Source organism: Eschscholzia californica, unplaced genomic scaffold, assembly GCF_041429995.1.
Source record: "Eschscholzia californica isolate CP2 unplaced genomic scaffold, dmEscCali1.0.p SCAF_3, whole genome shotgun sequence".
Taxonomy (NCBI): domain Eukaryota; kingdom Viridiplantae; phylum Streptophyta; class Magnoliopsida; order Ranunculales; family Papaveraceae; genus Eschscholzia; species Eschscholzia californica.
This window is the reverse complement of record NW_028238420.1, coordinates 11,551,198-11,574,021: the sequence shown is the minus strand read 5'-3', so window position 1 is coordinate 11,574,021 and position 22,824 is coordinate 11,551,198. Positions and strand designations below refer to the sequence as shown.

General features: G+C 37.4%; 1 protein-coding gene and 1 pseudogene across 1 annotated transcript; both read left to right on the top strand.

Annotated features, from left to right (window-relative positions):
* Positions 1–3,520: 3,520 nt before the first annotated feature.
* On the top strand, positions 3,521–4,060 carry LOC147548410 (cytochrome P450 94A1 pseudogene; annotated as a pseudogene).
* Positions 4,061–6,402: 2,342 nt separating this feature from the next.
* GTA2 (global transcription factor group A2) lies at positions 6,403–21,287 on the top strand. Its single transcript, XM_086667189.1, has 22 exons — positions 6,403–7,178; positions 9,626–9,864; positions 9,953–10,099; positions 10,176–10,334; positions 10,414–10,497; positions 12,935–13,005; positions 14,347–14,701; positions 14,812–14,967; positions 16,595–16,692; positions 16,800–16,848; positions 16,941–17,093; positions 17,196–17,336; positions 17,439–17,532; positions 18,019–18,177; positions 18,295–18,343; positions 18,425–18,513; positions 18,612–18,690; positions 19,374–19,428; positions 19,520–19,637; positions 19,733–19,870; positions 20,348–20,448; positions 20,931–21,287. Exons 1-22 carry the CDS (start codon positions 6,848–6,850, stop codon positions 21,174–21,176), a joined length of 3,111 nt encoding a protein of 1,036 aa, XP_086523315.1. The 5' UTR covers positions 6,403–6,847; the 3' UTR covers positions 21,177–21,287.
* The last annotated feature ends 1,537 nt before the right edge of the window (positions 21,288–22,824 follow it).

Sequence of the window (22,824 nt, the reverse complement as noted above, 5' to 3'; positions counted from 1 at the left end):
TTAATAGTTACAGTCAATGCAACAACTAAGCTAACACGTTATTAAATCTCGATTTCAGTTTACATAATTCAGTTTTGGAAATCCACATACTCCCAAAAACAGAGTAACACAAATAAACTGTAATTGCAATTCAAAATAAAAGCTACAATTTGGAAATAGTATTAAACTAATAAGTTCAAACATATAAACATTACAAATTAGAACACAGAACCTTTTTGAGTCTCGTTTCTCGCTTTCACAACCACGACCATACGATTTCCTTCATAAGCTGATTGAGCTTGGTACAGAAAGTTCAACTATTTCTTGATGTTCACATCATGCATTCCTGTTTCCAGTGCCTTGCGCTACTCTAGAGTCAAAGAGTTATTTGAGTTACTGTCCTAGCAGAATTACAGTCTCCATTGCCTTGCACTACTCCAGAGTCAAAGAGTTATGAAACCTCATGGTCTAATATATGTATAGTTTTCCTTTCATGAATGCCCCTAGTACATCAACATTCTTCACATTTGTCGTTTTTAACACCTTTTAACTTCAGAAACCTTGAACAGAAAGTAATATATCAATATTAATAAAGTTCATTAAATAGTGTCCACCTCAATGCAGACATCAATGTTTATAACGTCATAAAGTATAAAGCATAAACCATTAAGTATATCAGAAGTTAAGTGAAAAAAGGCAAAGAAAAAAGAAGATGGATTTACCAAAAAACAATTTCTAAATGAAGCTACAGTGTAGTCAGAATTGAAAACGGAGCCAAATGTTAAACCTAAAGCCACTAGCGAGAGGGAGCGTATTGGCATAAAGTAGGAAAAGAAGCCGAAAATGATATAATGAACTTAAGAACTTGCTGAACTTAGAAACTAAAACTTGATGCAAACTAAATTTGTCTACATAAGCGTATTGGTGAAACCTTACAATATTAACGGTGATTCACCTGCGAATCATGTTGAGTCGGCATTGTTGTTGTGGACACCTTTGATTTGAACTCTACAAACAGTGTAATGTAAGTCCCAATTAGTCACATTGATTATCCTAAGTTTGACTAAAACCGAAAAAAAACAAAATGGTAGTAAGACAACAAAATGATAGCTTAATTCATACTAAACCATAAGAGGACAAAATTCAACAAAAATGCGGGGAAAAAATCAGCAAATTATAGAGTGACAAACGTGTTACTGAACATGATAAAGTTTTGATGCAACAAAAACATAGGTAAATCAAATCTAAATTAACTAAAAAAGTGTTCAACTTCTTCCCGCTCACATAAGTTTCAAATACAACCCTAAACTTCACATGACCTGAAAACCTACACATTATGAAAAATTAACAACTCTAAACTTAAAAAAAAAATCAAACTTCCACAAAAGACCACCTATAGCACTTTAGCAATAAAATCGAACACCCATAGAGACGGACACAGTTACATTATATGGAATGCTGCATCTGTTGGATCATAAGAGACTTAGGTGCCTGCTTGCTAGCTTCAAAGAACATATTTGTCCCTCATCTTACGCACAGACCACTTATATCAAATACTGACTTTAAACACCAATCCAAACTTCAAATTCAAATCTTACGCACAGACATATGCTTCTTCGATAGGTGACTGTAAAGATCCTCTAGAGACACCTTCAAAGAACATATTTATCCCTCATCTTTTGCGACGGCGCCACCAGCCTAGATAAATCACCAAACAATTACATGAAGATAGCTAAATTACTCTTCAGTTTATAACTACAATTAGATGTGATACTCAATTAGATGTTAACTTACAAACTTGAAACAATTGGAAACTAATCACTTACAAACAAAATAAAAAATCATAAAACTTACAAACCCAGAAGATAGAAATCGTTTGAGAAAGAGTACCTAAAACTCTCCGCTGCCGAAGCAAAATGAGACCGATGCCTATTGTCAAAGAAAAAACAAATTAAGCAAATCAATTGAGAAAGAGACCAATTGATTTAAAAAATCTAATTGCATATTAACAACAAAAATAGTTTAACTAACTTAATTAACAACAATTGTAAAACATGGTGTCGATGTACGTCGAGAATGTTTATCGGTCAGGATAAGACACATAATATAAACAAAACAAAACAAAAAAGCAAATCCATTAAAAATGAAAGATGTAACTTTAACATCATAAAGTATGTAACAGTAACCAAGTAATTAATCCATTACAAATCTATATAATACATTATGCAGTTACATGTACAAAATGCAACAATTTGTCAATTTTCGACGAAGAGCTTACCTCTAGTACAAAATGCAACAATTTGTCAATTTGAGGATAGTTGATACTGCATGACATTTAAAGAGATCAAAGGAAATAAGTCAGTAAAGTTGATACAAAGAAATGAAATGCAATTTGAGGATAACAGTCTATGAGACAATTCATCAAACATGTTGAGTGCAGATGTTGAGTGCAGAACTTAGTGGCTTCAATTGATTAAATTTGGTTGTGGTTTAGATTTAGAACAATGGTTTCAATTGATAACCTCAAAACCATGTCAAATACTGAGAAAGATTAAGGAAAAGAGAGAAACAGAGATAAATACAGGTAAGAGAGAGACGAAGCAAAGATGAAGGAAAAGACATTTCCCACATCTCTAAATCAAATACAAAGGCATCTCCCATATCTTCCATGAGTTAGAGAAAGATGAAGAAAAAGAGAGACAAAGAGAGAGAGATGAATAGAGAGAAATACGGATAAGAGAGAGAGACGAAGATGAGGGATGGAACTGGTTAGGGAGCATGATTTCTCCCACTACAGCCCTTAGGAATTTGAACAGACCAAAGAGATGGGACGGGAAAGAGAGGGAAAGAGTGCAAACATAAGTTTGAAAAGGGAATATTCTTTTTCCCCTCATTTTTATTTAAACCCTTGGATTGTTTGTACCTTAAATCACACCCGTCCAATTTTTACAAATTAAATCACAACCACTCTTTATAACCTCATGAGATTAAATCTCATCCGTTGGGAGGAGGGGGAAAGATACCCTCCTCCCTTATTATATAGATGTCTACTCACTGTGGATGTGATAGTTTTGATGTGGAAGAGCTGCCTATACACTAAATTATCTAGTACCAAGGACCCTGGCGCAAACAGCATGAAGAGTCCAAAGAGAAAATGTGAAACAAAATTAAACAATTCATGTGGGTGGAGGGACTTGAACTCAGTGATGTTAAGTGCATTAACCACACTTACTATCAGGTTGACAAAGATTGGAACTTATTTTAGTTTTATATTCTCCGTTATATGTGGTGCTGCACCTTTACCATTACCAAATAGGGGTCCCTAGGGGTAGGGGTGGAAATCGGGCGGGCTCGGTCGGGCTCGGGCTACCAAGTGCCGGGCTCGGGCGGATCGGGCTCGGATAAGCCGAGCCCGAGGTAGTGAGCCGAGCGGATCGGGCCGGGCGAATCAAAGACTTGAAGTGCCCGTAGCCCGTCCGAGCCCGACTACCCGAACGGGTTTCAACGGGCTCGGGTCGGACGGGCTCGGGTATATTCAATCATGTTAGAGCTTGGGTTCTTAGCTTCAGTCCTTCTCTTTATCATCTGTCTCATTTACATTAAGTTTTCTTCATCTTCGACGAGTATTATACCTACATCTTACCCATTTATTGGTTCTTATATAGCTGTTATATTGAATCGAAATCGACATAATCAATGGGCAGAAGAGATTCTTAAGTACTGCCCCACTGGAACTTATACTCTTAAAGGTCCTTTTGGTGCTTGTGAAGTCTCAACTGCAAATCCTGAAAATGTAAAACACATACTCAAGACTCAATTCCATCTCTACCCAAAAGGTGATATTTTTACTACTACACTTTCTGATTTCCTTGACACTGGCATATTTAACACTGATGGTGATAATTGGAAGTTTCAGAGACAAATATCTAGTCATGAATTTAACACTAAATCTCTTCGAAAGTTCGTTGAAGATGTTGTTAACACTGAGCTTTATGATAGATTAATACCCATTCTCTCAATGACAATGGATAAGAAATCGGTTATTGATCTTCAAGATATCCTTCAAAGGTTTGCTTTTTAAGGTGAGATGAAGACTAAAATTGCTACTCGGATCTGTTGGATGATGAAGGTGAGATGAAGACTAAAATTGCTACTAGGGTTACTGGTAGAGAGAGAGAGGATGGTGAGATGAAGACTAAATGGCTTTAGGTTTTGGCTGTGAGGGTTAGGGTTCGGCTGATGGTGGTAGGAGAGAGAGAGAGGCGGAGAAGGAGAGAGGAGTTAGGTTTCGGCTGAGGGTTTTTATAGACGCTTCGTCTTAATCCAACGGCTGAGATGTGATTTGAAGGGGCGCCCTATCTCAGCCGTTGGATTTAAAATGACACGCGGATACTCACGGGTACACTGTCGGGCTATCTTTCGGGCTTCGTAGTCGGACTCTATCATCGGGCTTGTAGTCGGGCTTGTAGTCGGGCTATGCATCGGGCCGGGACTCGAACGGGCTTAACGGGCCGGGACTCGGAATTGAGAACCTGTCCGAGGCCCGGCCCTATTAGCCCGTTATATCGGGCCGGGCTAGCCCGGCTCGGGGCTGCTTCGGTCATCGGTCTCTCACGGTTCGGGCCGAACGGGCCGGATCGCGGGTTTCCGGACCGTTTTCCCAGCCCTACCTAGGGGTGAGGAGGCCCGATGCAGTATCACTTGTGGCACCCCCACCCATGCCCATGACCCTGATATTAACCCTAATGTAATATTGTAAGTACTCATTTAGTGAGATCAATAAAGTTGCTACTTTGTTAATCTAAGATTAGTGGCTTTGTTATTTCTTGTGTTCTTCATAATTTCACATCGTAAAAGAGCTCACACTTATTAATCGACGAATCTCACCTTTCTTTTTTTATTCAGATCTGTAATATCACCATGGTTAGCCTACCCTACCTTTTTGTCAATTTATGTTTTCCGATTTTTATTTTCAATCACTTAAAACAAATCTCAATTGATTTTTCATTATTATTAGATTGATCTGTATTTTTCTTTCTCTCGATTCCTTATGTAAAGAGACCACAATCACTCATCTCGATTACACGAAGAACCCAGTCCGAGTCACCCACACTACACATAAAACAAAAGAAAAATAAACAAAAAACGTAAGAACAACCATAAGAGAAACAAAAAAAACTCAAACTCAGTGAATTTGCTAAGGTAAAACTAGACCGTAGTTGTTTACATCAATTTGCTTTTTTTATTTGACCCATCTCTTTTTGCATTTTCAGGAGAGTGGTTGCATCAGGAGCAAGACGTCGACATCACGCCTTTTTTCTTCTTTCAGTTGTGCGATCTTTTTCTTCTTTCAGTCGTGCGATTTTAACGTCTTAATTTTCATTGGAAGATATGGTTAATTTAAAGTGATTTTAATGTGCTTGAATTTAATCAACTATGAGTTTAGTTCGATTTGTTGAAGAGCAAAGCTAGCAATTGATGTATTTGTGATTAAATGATCTTTTGGGGGTTGTTGAAGTGTGATTGCATTATTGACACGAAAATCCTGCCTTTTCCGTCTTTCAGCCGTAGGGCCAAATCTTCATCGAAAGACACGGTTAATCGAAAGAGATTTCAATGCGCTTCAATTTAATCAACTAAGTTATAGCTCGATTAGTTGAAGAGTAAAGCTAGCATTTGTTGTATTCGTGATTAAACAATCGTTTGGGGATTCTTGAAGTGTCCCATTTCCTCAAGCGTCAAAGTGATGATATTTGAAAGTAGTTTTCTAGGTATCATCCTAATGATCAAGATCTATGACCAAATGGTGAATTTTCCTCCAATCTTCCGATTAAAGTTATATGGACAGAGCTTGCAAAAAATCAAGAAGACACTCGGAACCTTAAGCCAATGAGGTGTGTTTTCTATCTTAAGGAAATAATTCAAAAGTCTAAGTGTAAAAGATAACCTTTGACTCCCTTTTAGGGAAAACTTTTTATGCTTTATAAGTTTTGATGATCATGGCAAAGCACGGTTGTGATGATGCGGGCTGTAAGGCACCATCTTGATAATAACCACATGTATGACCGTATAATATATGATGATTGCGTATCTTATGACACTAACAAATTCAATTACACATAATGGTTTGTGTATGAAAAAGTGGATCTTTGACTCTATATGGCCTTCCATGTCATTACCGTTTTCTATAGGCGCATTTGAGCTTGGAAGGAATATGCTTACTCTAGCTGGTCTCTTTACTTGAATTTCCAACCAGAACAAGGCTCAGGTTGCGAAACTTGAGTAAGATCCACTTTCTCTCTTGCCTCGAGACAGAGCATGCCTCAAAATGCTAAACAACTTTCGCATACCTCGCTTTACTGTTTCGAGACCAAAACATAGCTCTTTACCTGCCTCTCTAAGGGTTTTGACGAAGATTTACTCACATGTAGTCTCTTAATTTCGTCGTGAATATTTGTGTTATTTGTCTCAACACTCTAACCTTGTAATCCAAAAATAATCGAGGAACAACAAAAGATTACATCTTGTGGGTTTTTTACATGTACACGTACAGACATTTCATTGGATCATCAGAAATCCATCTAAATTTTTACAACACTAAAACTTTACTTCCGTATAAATACAAAACTCGTTCCACCGTCTTCAATCTTCATCGTTGCTGTGCTGCGTAAAAATCCAACCCATTTTCTTCCCACCTCTGATTCAATTCGCTTCATACATACTACCTTTCCCCTCAAAAAAACCATTTTTAGGGTTTCCAGTTTCCCTATAAATAGACCCCCTCAGTACTTCCGTTCCTTGTGATCCAATTTCGTGTTTGATATCTTTGTCTCTCAATCAGTTAACTTTGTAAACCCTAACATTCAAGATGCCCAGGCGGCGAGACGAAGAAGATGATTATGAAGCGGAAGAAGATCAAGATGAAGAAGAATACGAAGATCTTGATGATGAAGAATATGGAAGAGGAAGTCGAGGTGGTAGTTCTAGTAAGAAACGCAGAAGATCCGACTTCATAGATGATGCTGCGGAAGAGGACGATGAAGAGGAGGAAGAGGAGGAGGATGATGATGATGAGGATTATGGTGCTAACCCTCGTCGAGGTAGTAACAAGCAGAGAAAACGTACTGCTGAGGGATTCTTTGATATTGAAGCTCAAGTTGATAGTGAAGATGAAGAAGAAGAAGATGACGGCGAAGACGGTATTTTTCTTTGTTCTTTTTCTTAAATGTTATATTTTTATTGCTTTTGGCGTTTCAATAGTTGGATACTGAAATTTTGGAGGTTTGGTAATTTGAGCATCACTAGGGTTGCTCCTTGATAGACAAAGTATCCTACCTAGGCAAGCCGCTAAGCAAGCAAAAAGTTGTGATTTTGGAGATGTATGTGTTCTTCAAGTCTAATTGCATGATATAGAATGATAGAAAGACATCAACCATGAGTAGTGGAAGTTCGATTTCTTTCTTCTACCACTTATCTGTTGTTTGTCTTCTGCTATATTCATTGTTATTTATGAGAATTACCTCTTTCCAAAATCAAGCTTTCACTTCCCCTGTTCACCATCATTCATACTGTGCTTAAAGTTAAGGCTTTTGTTCATGCTTTTGAAGTTGGTTTCTTCGATTAATGTTCTGATCAAATCCTTGGTCCCTAGGATCTGCTAGGGTTTTCGCTATAAATGAATAAATGATTATAATTTTCCATGATATACATTCTTCCTCAAATTGCACAACATTCTTAGAAGGGATTGTTTATTGGCTAGAGATTCCGTAAGAAGCCTTATGACTTTTTATAAGTATTGATGTGCTATATGGAGATTTTTAGTCTTCATATTCCTATGTTCAAGGTCCCCAAATAGATTTAACTATTATTTCTTCAGATTCTTCTTTTGTTGGAATAACCTATGCAAGGAGAAGTTATCAGTGGGCAAATTGTTGTTAAAGAATAGCACTTATGACCACTAACGGGTGCAGCTGTTAGAGCCTTAGAGGAGTGAATTTAGTATAGCGTGGGTTAGTGGGTCTAAATCCAACAATAATTAGGCAGTGTGAGGCATACAACTCAGACACGTACTTTGTGCTATTCTGGTTACACAAACCCATGACATCCTATGAGAGAAAAACACATTCTCTCTCATGAGTTCTACTCTTTATTCGTCAATACTTGCTGAGTATGCAGCCTGTATGTTGACAGCCTTTGTGGGATAATGCTACTTGTTTGAAATAGAATCAACTCTGCACTCGAGTACAAGTAGGCCCATGAAGGAAGCTCATTAATCTGTGAATACGAGTTAACTGTTAATAGTGTCAAACAGTCTCTAAAAGCTTTTGGCTTCCTACGCATATTTACACGTAGTTTTTTTTTCTCTTTCTTTCTAATTGTCTAAAATTTTGTTCATGCATGATTCCTGTAATATGCTAATACTTGTGGTTTGTGCCATTGGATACAAACTAATTTTGTTTTGTAATTCTGATAATCAAAAATTGTGATTTGTATGTGAACTAGAACTGGCAATACAACTTTGTTCATACATAAGTATTATTCTTTTTATATGTATAGATATATGTGGTCCAAAAGTGATGGCTAGCACACCTCGAAAACTTGGTACCCCGACTACTAATGGTCCCACTGTTCCTATATAATCAAGAAAGAAAGAAAAGATGCTGCTGTGACAGTAAATTTGTATTATATGGGAAATTCGGCCATACCAGGGATGTCGGGGATCAGGGAGTAGCTGATCCCAACCCAGTTCTTGTTCCCAACTATTTGGATGTTATTATATGTAACCTAAGACCACCATGTATAAAACAATGTTACTGACACGCTCGAGTACGTGGTACAAGTACCGAACGCGATACACTACCACGTGAGTATCAGGTACACTAGGTGTATACCTCTTCAATACACTATTTTTCGTCAAAGTATGTTTTGGACTGTTTTCTTCAACAATATATACTTTTCGTAATGCATGTACAATAGATACCACTCTCGCTATTTTCAACTAGTTAACTAAAGAAATCTTATAGTTAACTCAACTGTGCGAGTTAACCCACTCAAAAAACGTACTGCGAATCGGGTACCTAGTACGCAGGGGGTTGAGTATCTGGTAACATTGGTATGAAAGTTCTCTTAAGAAAACTCAAAATACTATTAGATGGGTAAAAAGGCCAAAAAGAAATTTAAGGTTTGATCTAGTAGTAGATACGTTTGAATACATGTCTTATTAAATTAATTAAAAATCTTGTATGTTTCTTATAGTGACTTTCAAAAAGTTTAAGCCTCAAAGTACTTATATTGATAGCCCCACAGATTGGGATTTAATAGAAACTACTTCTTTCTTGGCTTATCTTTCTACTCTACAAGGTAGAGGACATAATTCTTCGTCTGTATACTTCTGCCAATGCTTTGTGGGACCATGTGTAGTCTCCTTACATCATATGCGTTGTGGTTAGCTGCCTTAGCATCACTCTGTTGTGTTCTTCATAGCTTGATTGATATGAAAAAAAACTAGAACATCACTTTGCATTTTACAGATTTCAGTTTTTAGAATTATCAATAGGTTCCCGTAGGCGGATATCCATATTATTTTGTGATAGGCCAATTTTCTGCCTAGTCACTGCGGTAACAGGTTGCAATTTTTCAAGTGCAGACTTTATTGTTGAAAGCGGTGCTGACTTACATGAAGAGGATGATAGGAGAAGGATGCACCGACGTCCTTTATTATCGCGGGATGATGAGCAAGAAGATATGGAAGCTCTTGAGAGAAGGATTCAAGAAAGATATGCAAGGTCAAGCCATGCAGAATACGATGAAGAAGCTACAGATGTTGAACAACAAGCTCTTTTGCCATCAGTTAAAGATCCAAAGTTGTGGATGGTTAAATGTGCGGTATGATATTCCATCTCAATCTTGTTAACTTTTAAGTAGTGGTTTGCTCTTAATTTTATTTGTGAAATCGTTGTGCAAATCTGATTAGATTGGTCGTGAAAGAGAGGTAGTCGCTCGGCTTATGCAGAAGGCTATAGATAAAGGTCCTGAGATGCAGATAAGATCTGCTGTGGCCCTTGATCATCTTAAAAACTACATATACATAGAGGCTGACAAGGAGGCCCATGTGAGAGAGGTATGTCCAAATTAATTTATATTTAGTATGTTAATCTTCTGATTTTTGGATCAGTACTGATATTTTCCTTTTTCAGGCTTGCAAGGGTCTCCGTGATATATATTCTGCAAAGGTGATGCTTGTGCCAATAAAAGAAATGACAGACGTGCTATCAGTTGAAAGCAAATCTATTGATCTTAAAAGCAATACGTGGGTTCGGATGAAAATTGGGACATATAAAGGGGACCTTGCCAAAGTATGCACTTGACTTTCTTTATTTCCCGTGATGTCATTGCCTTAATCTTTTCCTAACTTACCTATTTCTTTTTCATTAGGTTGTGGATGTTGACAATGTGCGGCAAAGAGTTACCGTTAAGCTAATTCCGAGGATTGATTTACAAGCCCTTGCTAATAAGTTGGTAAATCTCATTCCTGATTTAATTCATGAATTATACTTCAATTCTATGCGTCCAAACTCTTGGTTGGTGGTTATTTCGGGTGTAGGAAAGTGAATTTGCAGAAACTCTAATTGATTTTTGTACAAATTTTCGTATGGAAAATTCGAGCTGTGAATCGAGTTTTTCTTAAGTAATATATATTTATATATAATTAGTAAAGATAGTTTAAGTTCTAAACAAACTGGATCACTAAAGATATGGATATCCAACACGTGTATGACTGACGAAGTGTAGTGTACAGCCATACAACGACTGAAAAGTTACAGTAGTGGGAACCAACTTTATAGATGATACATTTTTTTTCTTAGGCATGAGTGGCTTCCTTTTAAGTTATAACTTCACGTGGATAAGCCATTGTTACATTGTACAAAAAAAGTAAACATCGAATTAATTAGTGGCACTAAAATGATTGGTGCAGTTTCCACAAGATGTACGCACAGAATCTGACAGAAGCCCCACTGGGAGTAACCTGATCATTTTTTTTGAAAATTTGAATGAATATATAGAAAAGAAAACTATACAAAACTGAAAAAAGGGAAGCTAAGGATTAACTTGACTTCTCACGACATCCACTCTTTCCAATTAACATCTACATCAATAAAACACAGATTTTTGAAGGATTCTATGCTTCTTAAGCACATGAAAACCGTTCCTTTAATATCTTCGATGTCCACCATACTCGATAAGTTTTTTCTCCTTGAAAATTTTATTGTTCCTATCCTCCCATATGTTCCAAATGATAGCTGCCGGGATTAGATTCCAAGCCATTTTTCTGTTTTTCCTTTGCTAAATACCTTCCCACTGAATGACCATTTGATTAACGCTATTAGACCTACACCGTTTGATATTTAGAGAAGTGGTGAAGTAATTCCAAAGATCTGATGCAATTCTACATCTGAGGAAACGATGGTCTGGGGTTTCTTCGCATCTGCACATTATAACATCTATTAGGGAGGACAAATCCTCTATGTTTCATATATCAGAGTATAAGATGCAAAAAATAGAAATTGTATGCGCTGTATGATAGGTGATACTTACTATCAACAGCAAGGAATAAAATGACCGAAATATGTCCTAAATTCACATGACTGAAACGAAATTGTACTTGCAAGAATTTCGTGTCAAATTTCCACCGAAATCTGACACGAAATTTCGAAACAAAGCTTTAGGTTTAGGGTTTCGAAAGATTCCAAAATCAGAAACTCATATCATACCTTAGTCATTTATCTTCTACCTTTCTGTTAATTTATTCCATCTTTCTTGACTATTTCTTCTCAAATCTTTTGTTCTTCAAGGGATTCTTGTCTTCTTTGGTGATCTTTAACTCCAGATTTCGATTTTAGGGTTTTAGTTTGGGATTTGAAAGAAAATCTAGAGAGAGAGAGGAAGAGGGAACAGTTGGTTTCGGCTGAGAAGTCTTAGAAATAGGGTTTAAGGGTTGTATTTAAGGGGGAAACAATTTTTACTACAAAACAAGTATGTTATATGTTTATTTTTGGTTATCCCCGTAACTATTACCATTATTGCAAATTGGACCCTAAGCTAACTGTTTTAGGTTTACATCTGATAAATAATTCAATTTACCCCCTAAACTAACTGTGTAATTGAAGATAAGCACCCAACTTAACTGTTTTAGTACTATTAGAGTTAAATAACTCAAATTATCTCCTAAACTAATTGTTTTACTGTAGATTAGTACCTAACTTAATTGTTTTAGGACTGTTTTATCATTTCCACACATTTGCAAAATTTCCACACAGAACGAAACGCTCCCACGAAGTTTCGACTTTTGGACCGACCGAAGTTCCCATCAAAACCGAGATCTCGTTCCTTGATCAGTAGTGTATCAAGCATCTAAGTATCCTGTGTCTGGTTACCTAGTCCAGGACCCTATTTAGTCATGTATGACATTGATATGGATAAGAACTCAAATCTGATTCTGTAGGATATGATTTGGATATTGTAAGATTCAAATAACGGTGGATGTTATTGACTGAAACTGTGAGTCATCACTCATTCGATTTTTCAATTCAAGTATGGCAGATTATACTTGCTATCAACAGTTAATCAAACATCTAAGTATCCTGTGTCTGGTTACCTAGTCCAGGAGCCTATTTAGTCGGGTATAACATTGATCCGGAAAAGAACTCAAATCTGATTCTGTAGGATATGATTTGGATATCTTAAGATACAAATAACGATGGACATCAATGACTTTGATTCAAGTACAACCCTGAATTTTGTCTGTACGATGATTTCATTAAGTTTTTATTCTTTCATTTTTTGTTCTCAATTTATTCTCACCGTTGTTCTTGTGGTACCAGGAAAATTTGGGTTCAATGATCTAATACACTTGGCTGGGAACATAAATATTAACTATTACCTTGCATGGTTTCAGGAAGGTAGAGAGGTTGTCAAGAAGAAGGCATTAGTTCCCCCTCAGCGTTTTATGAACTTGGAAGAAGCAAAGTAATTCCTTTTTGCTTCTTCATTTTGTCTCAGTCTCCATATGTTATTTTTTTTTGAAAAATTTGAATTAATAAAATGGAAACAATACATCAGGGGAGGACCATAATGTACTTGTTACTTCATTATGTCCTCCCAATTAGAAATAAAATCAAAATACGACAAATTATTTGCCCAACCTAGGTTCCTACTCCAATGAAATAAAAGACCTAGTACATCCTCAACCTCCACCACCAAGTCCCTTGGAGAGTCCTTATAGATTCCGACATTCCTCGCTTTCCAGATAGACCAGCAGATGGCGAAAGGGATTAACCTCCAAAGAGCTCTTCTCGGTTTTCTAATTTCTCTACCCTCCCATTGCGAAAAAATATTGGAAAGAGATACGGGACTACACCAGTGGATATTAGCTGTACGGATAAAGAAAAGCCATAGCTTCCAGGCCTCATCACAGTGTATGAACAGGTGATCTATGGACTCCTCATACGACTTACATCTCGCGCACCAGTTGGTAATGAGCATACCCCTCTTTCTTAGAACATCCAGCGTGGGTAACTTCCCCAGAACTGCCGCCCACATAGTAAAGCTAACTCTAGGGGGGATAAGCTTAGACCAAAGACCCTTAAAATCGACCCCCTCTTCTTCACTATACACAGTTACTGACAGCCTATTATAACAGTTCTTCACATTGAGCTCTTTCTCCTCCTCTCTTATCCAAACTCTCGAATCCACTTCCTCCTGCTTAGGTTTGTAGTGATCCAATAGCTGAAGCAAGTCGACTAATATACCAACCTCCCAATCATTTAGATTCCTCCTCATTTTAATCTCCCAAGAATCACACCCAAAGTCAAAGGATTCAAAAACTGTGACCTCTTTCTGAGCAGCAATGTAGAAAATAGCCGGGAATCTCTCCTTCAGCGGCAGATGGTGGCACCATTTATCAAACCAAAACCTAATGTTTCTACCATTCCCGATTTTCCATTTAGTTACTCTGTCAAAGTCTCTAGCTAACCCAGCAATACCCTTCCAAACCCCACACCCATACGCAGCTTTAATGGGACTGTGGCTCCATCCCCCCTGCTTGATACCATACTTCTCCACAATCAACTTTCGCCACAGGGCTGAGTCTTCTCTAGCCAACCTCCATAGCCATTTGGATAACAGGGCTTTATTCATATCCTTCAGATTTTTAATTCCCAAGCCTCCTTCTTCCAAGCTTCTACAAATAAGCTTCCAAGCCACCCAATGCATGCGTTTAGACTCCTCATTATCATGCCACAAGAAGTCTCCATATGTTATTCATTTATTTATTAGTTGTATAGATCTCAATTTTCTGTCTTCATGTAGAGAGCTGCACATTCGGGCTGAGCGTAGGAAGGATCCAAGCACTGGTGATTTCTTCCACAATATTGGTGGCATGATGTTTAAAGAAGGCTTCCTTTACAAATCAGTTTCAATAAAATCAATCAGCTCTCAGAATATACAGCCATCTTTTGATGAGCTTGAGAAGTTCCAGAAGCCTGGAGATGGAGACGGTGATGTGGCTGGTCTGTCCACCTTATTTGCGAACAGGAAAAAGGGTCACTTCATGAAGGGAGATGCTGTTATCGTCGTTAAAGGAGATTTAAAGAATTTAATGGGATGGGTTGAGAAAGTTGAGGAAGATACAGTCCATATCAGACCGAAAATGAAGGACCTTCCTGTAACTGCTTCTTGAGCTATCTATTTTATTTGTCGCTTATTTAAATGTTCAAATATTCAAATTTTTAGTCTATTATTAACATGTAACTTTCTGATATTTTGTGTCTGCAGAAAACCCTTGCTGTGAATGAGAAAGAACTCTGTAAATACTTCAAGCCTGGAGATCATGTGAAGGTTGTTTCTGGCGCTCAGGAGGGTGCAACGGGTATGGTTGTCAAGGTTGAGGGTCATGTGCTTATCATTGTATCTGATACAACCAAGGAAGATGTAAGTTACTTCGTTCTTTTCTTTTGAAACAATAGCGATATTTTTTCTTAATGAGTGTGAAATGTACAGCTACATTAATCAAAACTGAAGCAGGAAAGCAATAAGACTCTAATTACATCATTGCCGAAAAAAAATCTTCCAATTAGTTTTAGAATCCCGAAAGAGATTGATTTTGTTCAATTCTTTCTCTTAGACCAAAGATATAGCAAGGTGACCGTTACTGTGTCCTTGGAACCTTTTGAAGAGCAATCTCAAGTCACATGAATTATTTATTTTGATTCCATACACATCAATGTCTATCATCTGAAATTGTTATCTTGTTTTCAGCACTTCGCTTGTGTAATTTCTTGTTGCTCATCTTAATTTGCTCTGTTTTGGTTCTTAAATTTGTGTATTGATATTATTATGATTATATTAACAAGACAGTGGTTTTTATCGGTGGTTGTGTCTCCTTTATATCCAGTTTTTATGTGTCACAAGTAGAGTTAATAGATGACTTCGTGGCTTAGGGTATTTCTGTTTCTTGTCTAGCTCAAGATTAAAGCAAAAACCCGAATTGCCAGTAACCACTACTTATAGAGTTATAGTAAAGCATTTGGTGGGCCTATTACTAATTTGTAGCAACAAACATCCACCAAGTCTGATGTTCAGACGATAGGAACAATAACATTTTGTAAGGGTAGTGTACACGAGAGGAACCTAGAGGCTGAGGATGTTAAAGGATTTTATATCACTGGAGCAGAAGTATGAAATGAGCGAAAACAATATCGTTCTATGATTCTGTGTTTAACTGGGAGGCTGTAGTATCGTAACATAGACATACAATTGCAGTTAGTTTTATTTTCATGTAAATTTTTCCCATTAATATATCAATTCAAATTTTTTTTTTAAAAAAAGGTCTGATGTTCACACTGGCATAATAATTTTTTTTGAATAATTTGAATTAAATAAAAACGAGACATATTTGCACTCCTGTTATAAACACAGGCATAGCAATTTTCGAAAACCAGAAAATCCTATGTTGTTACAATCATAGCAATAGCATTCCAAGACAGAGTGTAGTCAAATAAGATTTGAATTTAGCCCATTGATCTCCTCTAGACCAATACCAAAGCTTGAATTTCTTTTATAATGTCTTTCACTTTAACTTGCTTGCTTTTAAAGATGGGAGTTGATCCTCACTTTCCAAATACCCCATACAATCACATTACGAGTGATACTCCCAAGTAGACTCCCTTTTTTGGATTCTCAGTAGATTCCCGTTGCCGAAACAATTTAAAAGTATGTAAAGGCATACTCCAAAACAACCTGTAACTGGTCTAGAAAAATTGCCAAACCGTGCTTATAACTTCACATTGTAAGAACAAATGGTCCCCTTTTTTGCTCTTCCTTGCACATAGTCCATATTAGGTCTAGTTACTCATCTTCTCCTTAGCTGATCCTCTGTGGGCAGCTTACTTGAGAGCAGCCCAAATTGTAAAACTGACTCTGGTTGGGATCCCCTTTCTCCATAACAAACTAGTATGTCTCAAATTTTCAACCTCCCTTACATTTGCACAATCATTTAAACCAGTTTCTTATCATGAGCACTTGTTTCATTACTTATTTGTCTTGTCCCCCGTTCCAGATCCGTGTATTTGCGGACCACGTGGTGGAGAGCTCGGAAGTAACTTCCGGTGTTACAAAAATTGGGGATTATGAGTTACACGATCTTGTGCTGCTAGAGTGAGATATTTTGATCCTATAATCTTATGATTCATGTCATAGGTACTTTTCTTTATTTTCGGCATGATTTGGTATCTTATGTATTTGAGTTAACAAACATCATGCAGTAACAATAGCTTTGGGGTAATTATACGTGTGGAGAGTGAAGCGTTCCAGGTACGATCAGACTCTGATTGGTGGATAAAACAGTAGTCATAGTGGTTCTTTCATAGTTCCATGCCTGAGAATGTGATATTTCTCTTACTCAGGTACTGAAGGGAGTTCCAGATAGACCTGAGGTTGCACTAGTGAAGTTGAGGGAAATCAAAGCAAAGATCGAGAAGAAGAGCAGTGCACAAGATCATGCTAAGAATACTGTTGCCGTGAAAGATGTTGTGAGGATTCTTGATGGACCATGCAAAGTGAGTTTCTAAAGTTTAATAGTAAACGATTCTTTATTTTAACTTGGTTCACCCTTGTTAAACTGATATGTATTTTGGGATAACTATCTATATACATATTAGGGGAAGCAAGGGTCCGTTGAGCATATATTTAAGGGAACCTTGTTCATCACTGATCGCCATCACCTGGAGCATGCTGGTTATATTTGTGCAAAATCCCAATCTTGTCTGGTAGTAGGTGGACGTGCTAATGGTGAAAGAAATGTAAGCTTCAAGTCATCTCTATTGTGTACTGTACTTGTAGTTTTAAGTTCTTTGGCTGGTGCTTTATGTTAAGTTCATTCGTCTCAACACCTAATGTTTCAGGGCGGTTCTTTATCAAGATTTTCAACTTTCAGAGGTGCATCTCGTGTTCCTCCGTCCCCAAGAAGAATGCCCAGAGGAAGGCCACCGATAGACTGTATGCTGTTGACATTTAATTATCTTTGTATATATTTATAATTTGTATGGCCTTGTTAATAATCTTAACTGTTGGTTGGTTGTCTCATAATTATAAAAAAATATGATCTTGTTACACATAACAAAGAACAACTAAAAAACTATCAAGGCGTACGCCTAGAGGTGCGCTTTGAGGCGAGGCGATCACATGACCCTTTTACATAACAGTATTTGAAGTCAACAAATTATGTTTGAGTTGTTGGGCACCACAACAGTATTAGAATTTTTGTTTATTAAACATTTAAGACTTCATATTATGGTGAAGTAGAAAATTTTGTATGTCTTTTACATAATTGATATCACTTTCCTCACAAAAAAATAGTTTACGCCTTTTATGCATCGAGGCATACGCTTCGATGTGCCGCCTCGCCTTGTGAGAGCAAATTGCCTCGAGGAATACCTTTTGTTAACTCATTGACAAAGAAATGTCTTATCAACAATTACGCAGATGGAGGAAGACATAGAGGTGGAAGAGGACATGATTCCTTGGTGGGTACTACCATAAAAATACGGATTGGTCCCTTTAAGGGGTACCGTGGTCGCGTTGTAGATGTCACTGGCCAATCAGTTCGAGTTGAATTGGATTCTCAGATGAAGGTTGTTACAGGCAAGTTTTTCTATTCCTACATCTTTATTATTTATATTTCTTGGTGTATTTGTTATATATATTTATCAGCTTTATTATCTCTTGTTACTGTTGACGTAAATTCTTGATCTCATGCAGTTAATCGTGATCAAATATCCGACAATGTGACTGTTTCTACTACACATAGGTAATAATTGATCCTTGTTTGATTTACTACCAGCGTTATTGGCAAGTCATATACATGTAACCATTTCCATGTTTTTACCAGGGAGACTAGATACGGTATGGGAAGCGAAACACCAATGCATCCTTCACGAACTCCATCATATCCATATACCCCTATGAGAGATTCTGCAGGTTTGTTTGTTGGGTCCTAGATATATGTATTGTTGTTGAAATCAAACCCTCTTTTGGTACTTAAGTTAATTCTGGTCCCCATTAAATGATTCTTACAGCAACACCGATACATGATGGTATGCGGACTCCTATGCGTGACCGAGCTTGGAATCCATATGCTGCCATGACTCCAGCAAGGTTTGTTCCTTGAAATTATATTTGGTTTAAAGTCGAATAGTTGAAGAATTATTGGGTTCAGATGGATCGTTATCCTGTGCTATTATTCTAAAAAGGAAATACTTTTTTACCCTTGTTTTCATAATCTACTTGCCTTACTTATTTCCACGTTTGTAAACAACCAAAGAACGTCTTGTGGGTTGAAGTCTTATCCTGTATTAAGTTTGTTGTCCTTATGCTTCTCTCTCTTCTCTTAGTACATTATTTAGGAAACAAGGCTCTCTCATGAGAACATAGGAATTTCTTATAGGAAACATTAAAAGTCATATACTCAATTTGGTAAAAATATCAATAGCATTCTGCTAGTTGTTAGCCCTTAGAAAGGATTCGAATTTAGTATTGATGAAGTGTAACTAGAAGGGTATAAACGTCACATTTAGGAACTCTAAATGAAGTATTGATCCTTTGGCTGTTTGTTAACTCCCTATCTATGCATCAGGATCTTCTAAAGTGGTACTACTCCATAATGGTATAAATATTAATTCTTTGTATGTATATTTTTCTCTTGTAAAAAATTTACATACTTCAACATGTGTCATTGTCTATGATATCAAATTAGTGTACCCTCTTTACCTTCATTCTGGTTTATGTTCGACGCCCGGAAGATGTGCATTGACAATTAAATTCTGAATCATGATAAACAGGGAGAACTGGGAAGATGGAAATCCTGCATCCTGGGGAGCCAGTCCACAGTATCAGGTAAATAGTGTGATTCACTCAAGAATTTGGTTTCTATGTATGATATGTTGGTTTGTAATTATAAACATCATTATACATTGTTATTTTTCAGCCGGGAACTCCTCCTGCACGTTCGTATGAAGCACCCACTCCCGGTACAGGTTGGGCTAACACACCTGGCGGTAATTATAGTGACGCTGGAACGCCAAGTGAAAGCAGCCAGGCTTATGGCACGTTCAATAAAACTCAATTTAATTCATGTTTTATTTGATTAATTAATCAAGTTGCAACTGTATTAACTGAGTCTTATCAACTCCTTTTTCAGCAAATGCACCAAGTCCTTACTTGCCGTCGACTCCTGGGCAGCCAATGACACCAGGTTCAGTGTCGTACTTACCAGGAACTCCTGGTGGGCAGCCGATGACACCCAGTGGTGGTCTGGATCTTATGTCTCCTGCAATAGGTTTGCTAAAGCTATCCTATACTTTCTGGCCCTTGTATTTTACTGGTTCCTTCTGAAAGATCTTTTTCTTATAATCATGCCGAAACAGGACACGTCAGCTGATTAGTTGGGATTGTCATTTCTAGAGAAAAGCTTAAACATCTTGATCTAGCAAAATTTAAATATACTAGTCTTGCTTCAAATTTTGTTTTCTTGATGCCATTGATCAGAAAAATCTTGGTTGAACTTGGTACCATCGCTATTTAGTCATTAAATAAACTTGACTTCCATTAATCAGTAGGGATGAGATGCTTATGTGAAGTTTCCATGTTCTTTGATCCATTGTAAATTAATTTTAACACATCAACTAAATAATTTCTATAGATCAACAAATTTAGTTGCGAAGTGTCAATTCTCTAAATTTTTCAGCATTTTACTACATTCTTGTGAGTAACTAGTTTTTGGGCAACAATTTGAAATGAATCTCATCCGTTGCAGGTGGGGAGGGTGATGGGCCGTGGTTCATGACTGATATATTGGTCAACTTGCGGAAATCAGGAGATGACCCTGTCGTAGCTGTTGTGAGGGATGTGCTTCAGGTATATAACTTCTTGTTCTTGTACGTATACACATATGATCCAATATATATATATGTATATATATCAATTTTATCAGCAAAATTACCAGCACAAAATACCTATATCTTGTACTAGGGTACGTTAGGTAGCGATGTAGCATATATATGTGCATATACATTATTATTATTATTATTATTATTATTATTATTATTATTATTATTATTATTATTATTGAAAAGGCTCATCAGTGACTTCTGAAAGAGAAAGTAATGTGCTATTAGCTTATTACTAGTTTTATGGGTTTATTTCTGTTAAATGCTAGAGTTGGGTTATCCATCCATCATTTAAAGAAAAACATACAGAATTTGAATTTAATGATTAATGAATGACTTCACAACAACTCGGCGAGTTTTTGCACTAATTTACCATCTGGTAATTTTTTTTATTAAGCATCGAGCATAACTGATGGAAGTTTTCTTTCTGGTTGTTGTTTGGGGTTTCAGGATGGTTCTTGCAGAGTTTCAATTGGGTCAAGTGGGAACGGAGACATTGTGACAGCTCTTCCAAATGAATTGGAAATGGTGGTACCCAGGAAATCGGATAAGATAAAAATAATGAGCGGTGCACAAAGAGGAATGACTGGCAAACTGATTGGTATAGACGGGACAGATGGCATTGTGAAGGTTGACGACACACTTGATGTAAAGATTCTCGACATGGTAATTCTGGCTAAACTAGCGCAGTCATAGTTTCTCCTTTCCCTTTCAAGCACAAATTCAGTAAAGATAAAGTTTTTGCTTATTTGTTAGTATGTTGTTTTGCTACTTTTAGTGAAGAATTAGTTTTACCTTCTCAACTCATAATGTGCGTTTGAATACTCTATTCTGTATTTCAACCCGAGGAGATGCACCCGTTGTAGTTGGAAAATAAGAATTAGGTCGAAAACCAAATTTCAGATCTTGGTTAAAAAGAGATGACACAGTTTCTTTTAGGCTTGAGCTCAATGTCCAATGTGGTGCTAGGTCTGTGCTTCTTGTGCTAACTGGTGTGAGTCTACAAATCGGCACTAACTTTACAGTCTAACTGCACAATATGTGCGAGTTTGTGTGCTTTTAGTGATGCAAATTTGTGTGAATACCTGCAAATATGTAAAAATCTTGCCAGGGACCTGAAACTAATGAGTATTAGATTTTTTTTTGACAAAAGATTTGGTCCAAGGACTTTTGACCAATTTACGAGTTGGTCCTACGGGAGATTACTAACCAAGATGTTATCTCACGTGAAGGACATTTTGACTCTAAGTTAAATGATGCAGCTCAACTGCTCAAGTGATGTAGCTACATCGGTGCACTCCTGACCGCATTTACGAAAAGGCCGCTGTTTTGGAGAAATAAGAAAATTTTCTGGGTTAGAAAAGTTTGAAGGGAAAAAAATGTGAATTTTGACTAATTTTTCAGTGTGCAAAATTTTAAAAGAAAAAAGAAACACGTCTTCTTGCAAGCATTCACCAGAAAAACCAAATCCACTATCTCCCAAATTAAAGATTGGTTTGGGAGATCTCTGAGGGGAAGTTGGGGGATCCCTCCGCGATTTTAGGATACTTGTAAAACCAAGTTGTTTTGGGATTTCCCAAATTGGTGTCGTTCTTCATATTTTCTTTGCAAAGAAACAGCTAGAGAGAAGAGCTGGGGAACGAGAGAGGGACGAGGGGAGAAATGGTGAGGGAGAAAAGGAAGAGATAAAGATAATGGTGGATGGAGGAGAAGAAAGACTAAAAAAAGGTTGGTGGCCAGCATTGGTCGTTTTGCCGACGACCATTACCGAAAGAGGGAGGGGGGGGGGGGTGTTAATCTAGTCGGGTTCGGGCGGCCATGGGTACTTCAAAGTCGGGTTCGGGCGGCCATGGGTACTTCAAAGTCGGGTTCGGCGGTCCAGGTTGAAGGAGTTGAAGGAGATGTCCTTCGACCAAGGTGACAATGCGAACAATTTGTCGGATAGGACAATTGATGTGGAAGATCATCAAGTCCGATTGATTTAGGGATCGTAGAGTTGTAGCTAGAGACCAACTACGATCGTCGAATTACGAAGTAATTCGCGGCTAACTTCGATCGAATCCTACAACGGGTTACACATAAGAGTGACAAATTGATCTAGGATATGACTAGTGGGAGTGAGATATAATCATGGGAGTGTCCCATAAACATATCTCATAGGCCTAAAAAGGAATTAGGCAAAGATAGTACAAAAGGCCAAAAACAGGGTTTTTGGGCCTTAGCCGATTCGGGCACTTTTAGGGCTCGGATTGGGCTGATTTTTGGAGGGACGTTTCCTTATGTTATGAACATTAAATCTGCCAATTTTGGCTGGGTTTGGACGTCATCTCCTTAGGGAATTGAG

Coding starts and splice junctions, on each gene's coding strand:
- GTA2 (XM_086667189.1), top strand. CDS start 6,848: ATGCCCAGGCGGCGAGACGAAGAAGATGATTATGAAGCGGAAGAAGAT. Junction 9,865..9,952: donor TGTGGATGGTTAAATGTGCG/GTATGATATTCC, acceptor AAATCTGATTAG/ATTGGTCGTGAAAGAGAGGT. Junction 13,006..14,346: donor ATGAACTTGGAAGAAGCAAA/GTAATTCCTTTT, acceptor GTCTTCATGTAG/AGAGCTGCACATTCGGGCTG.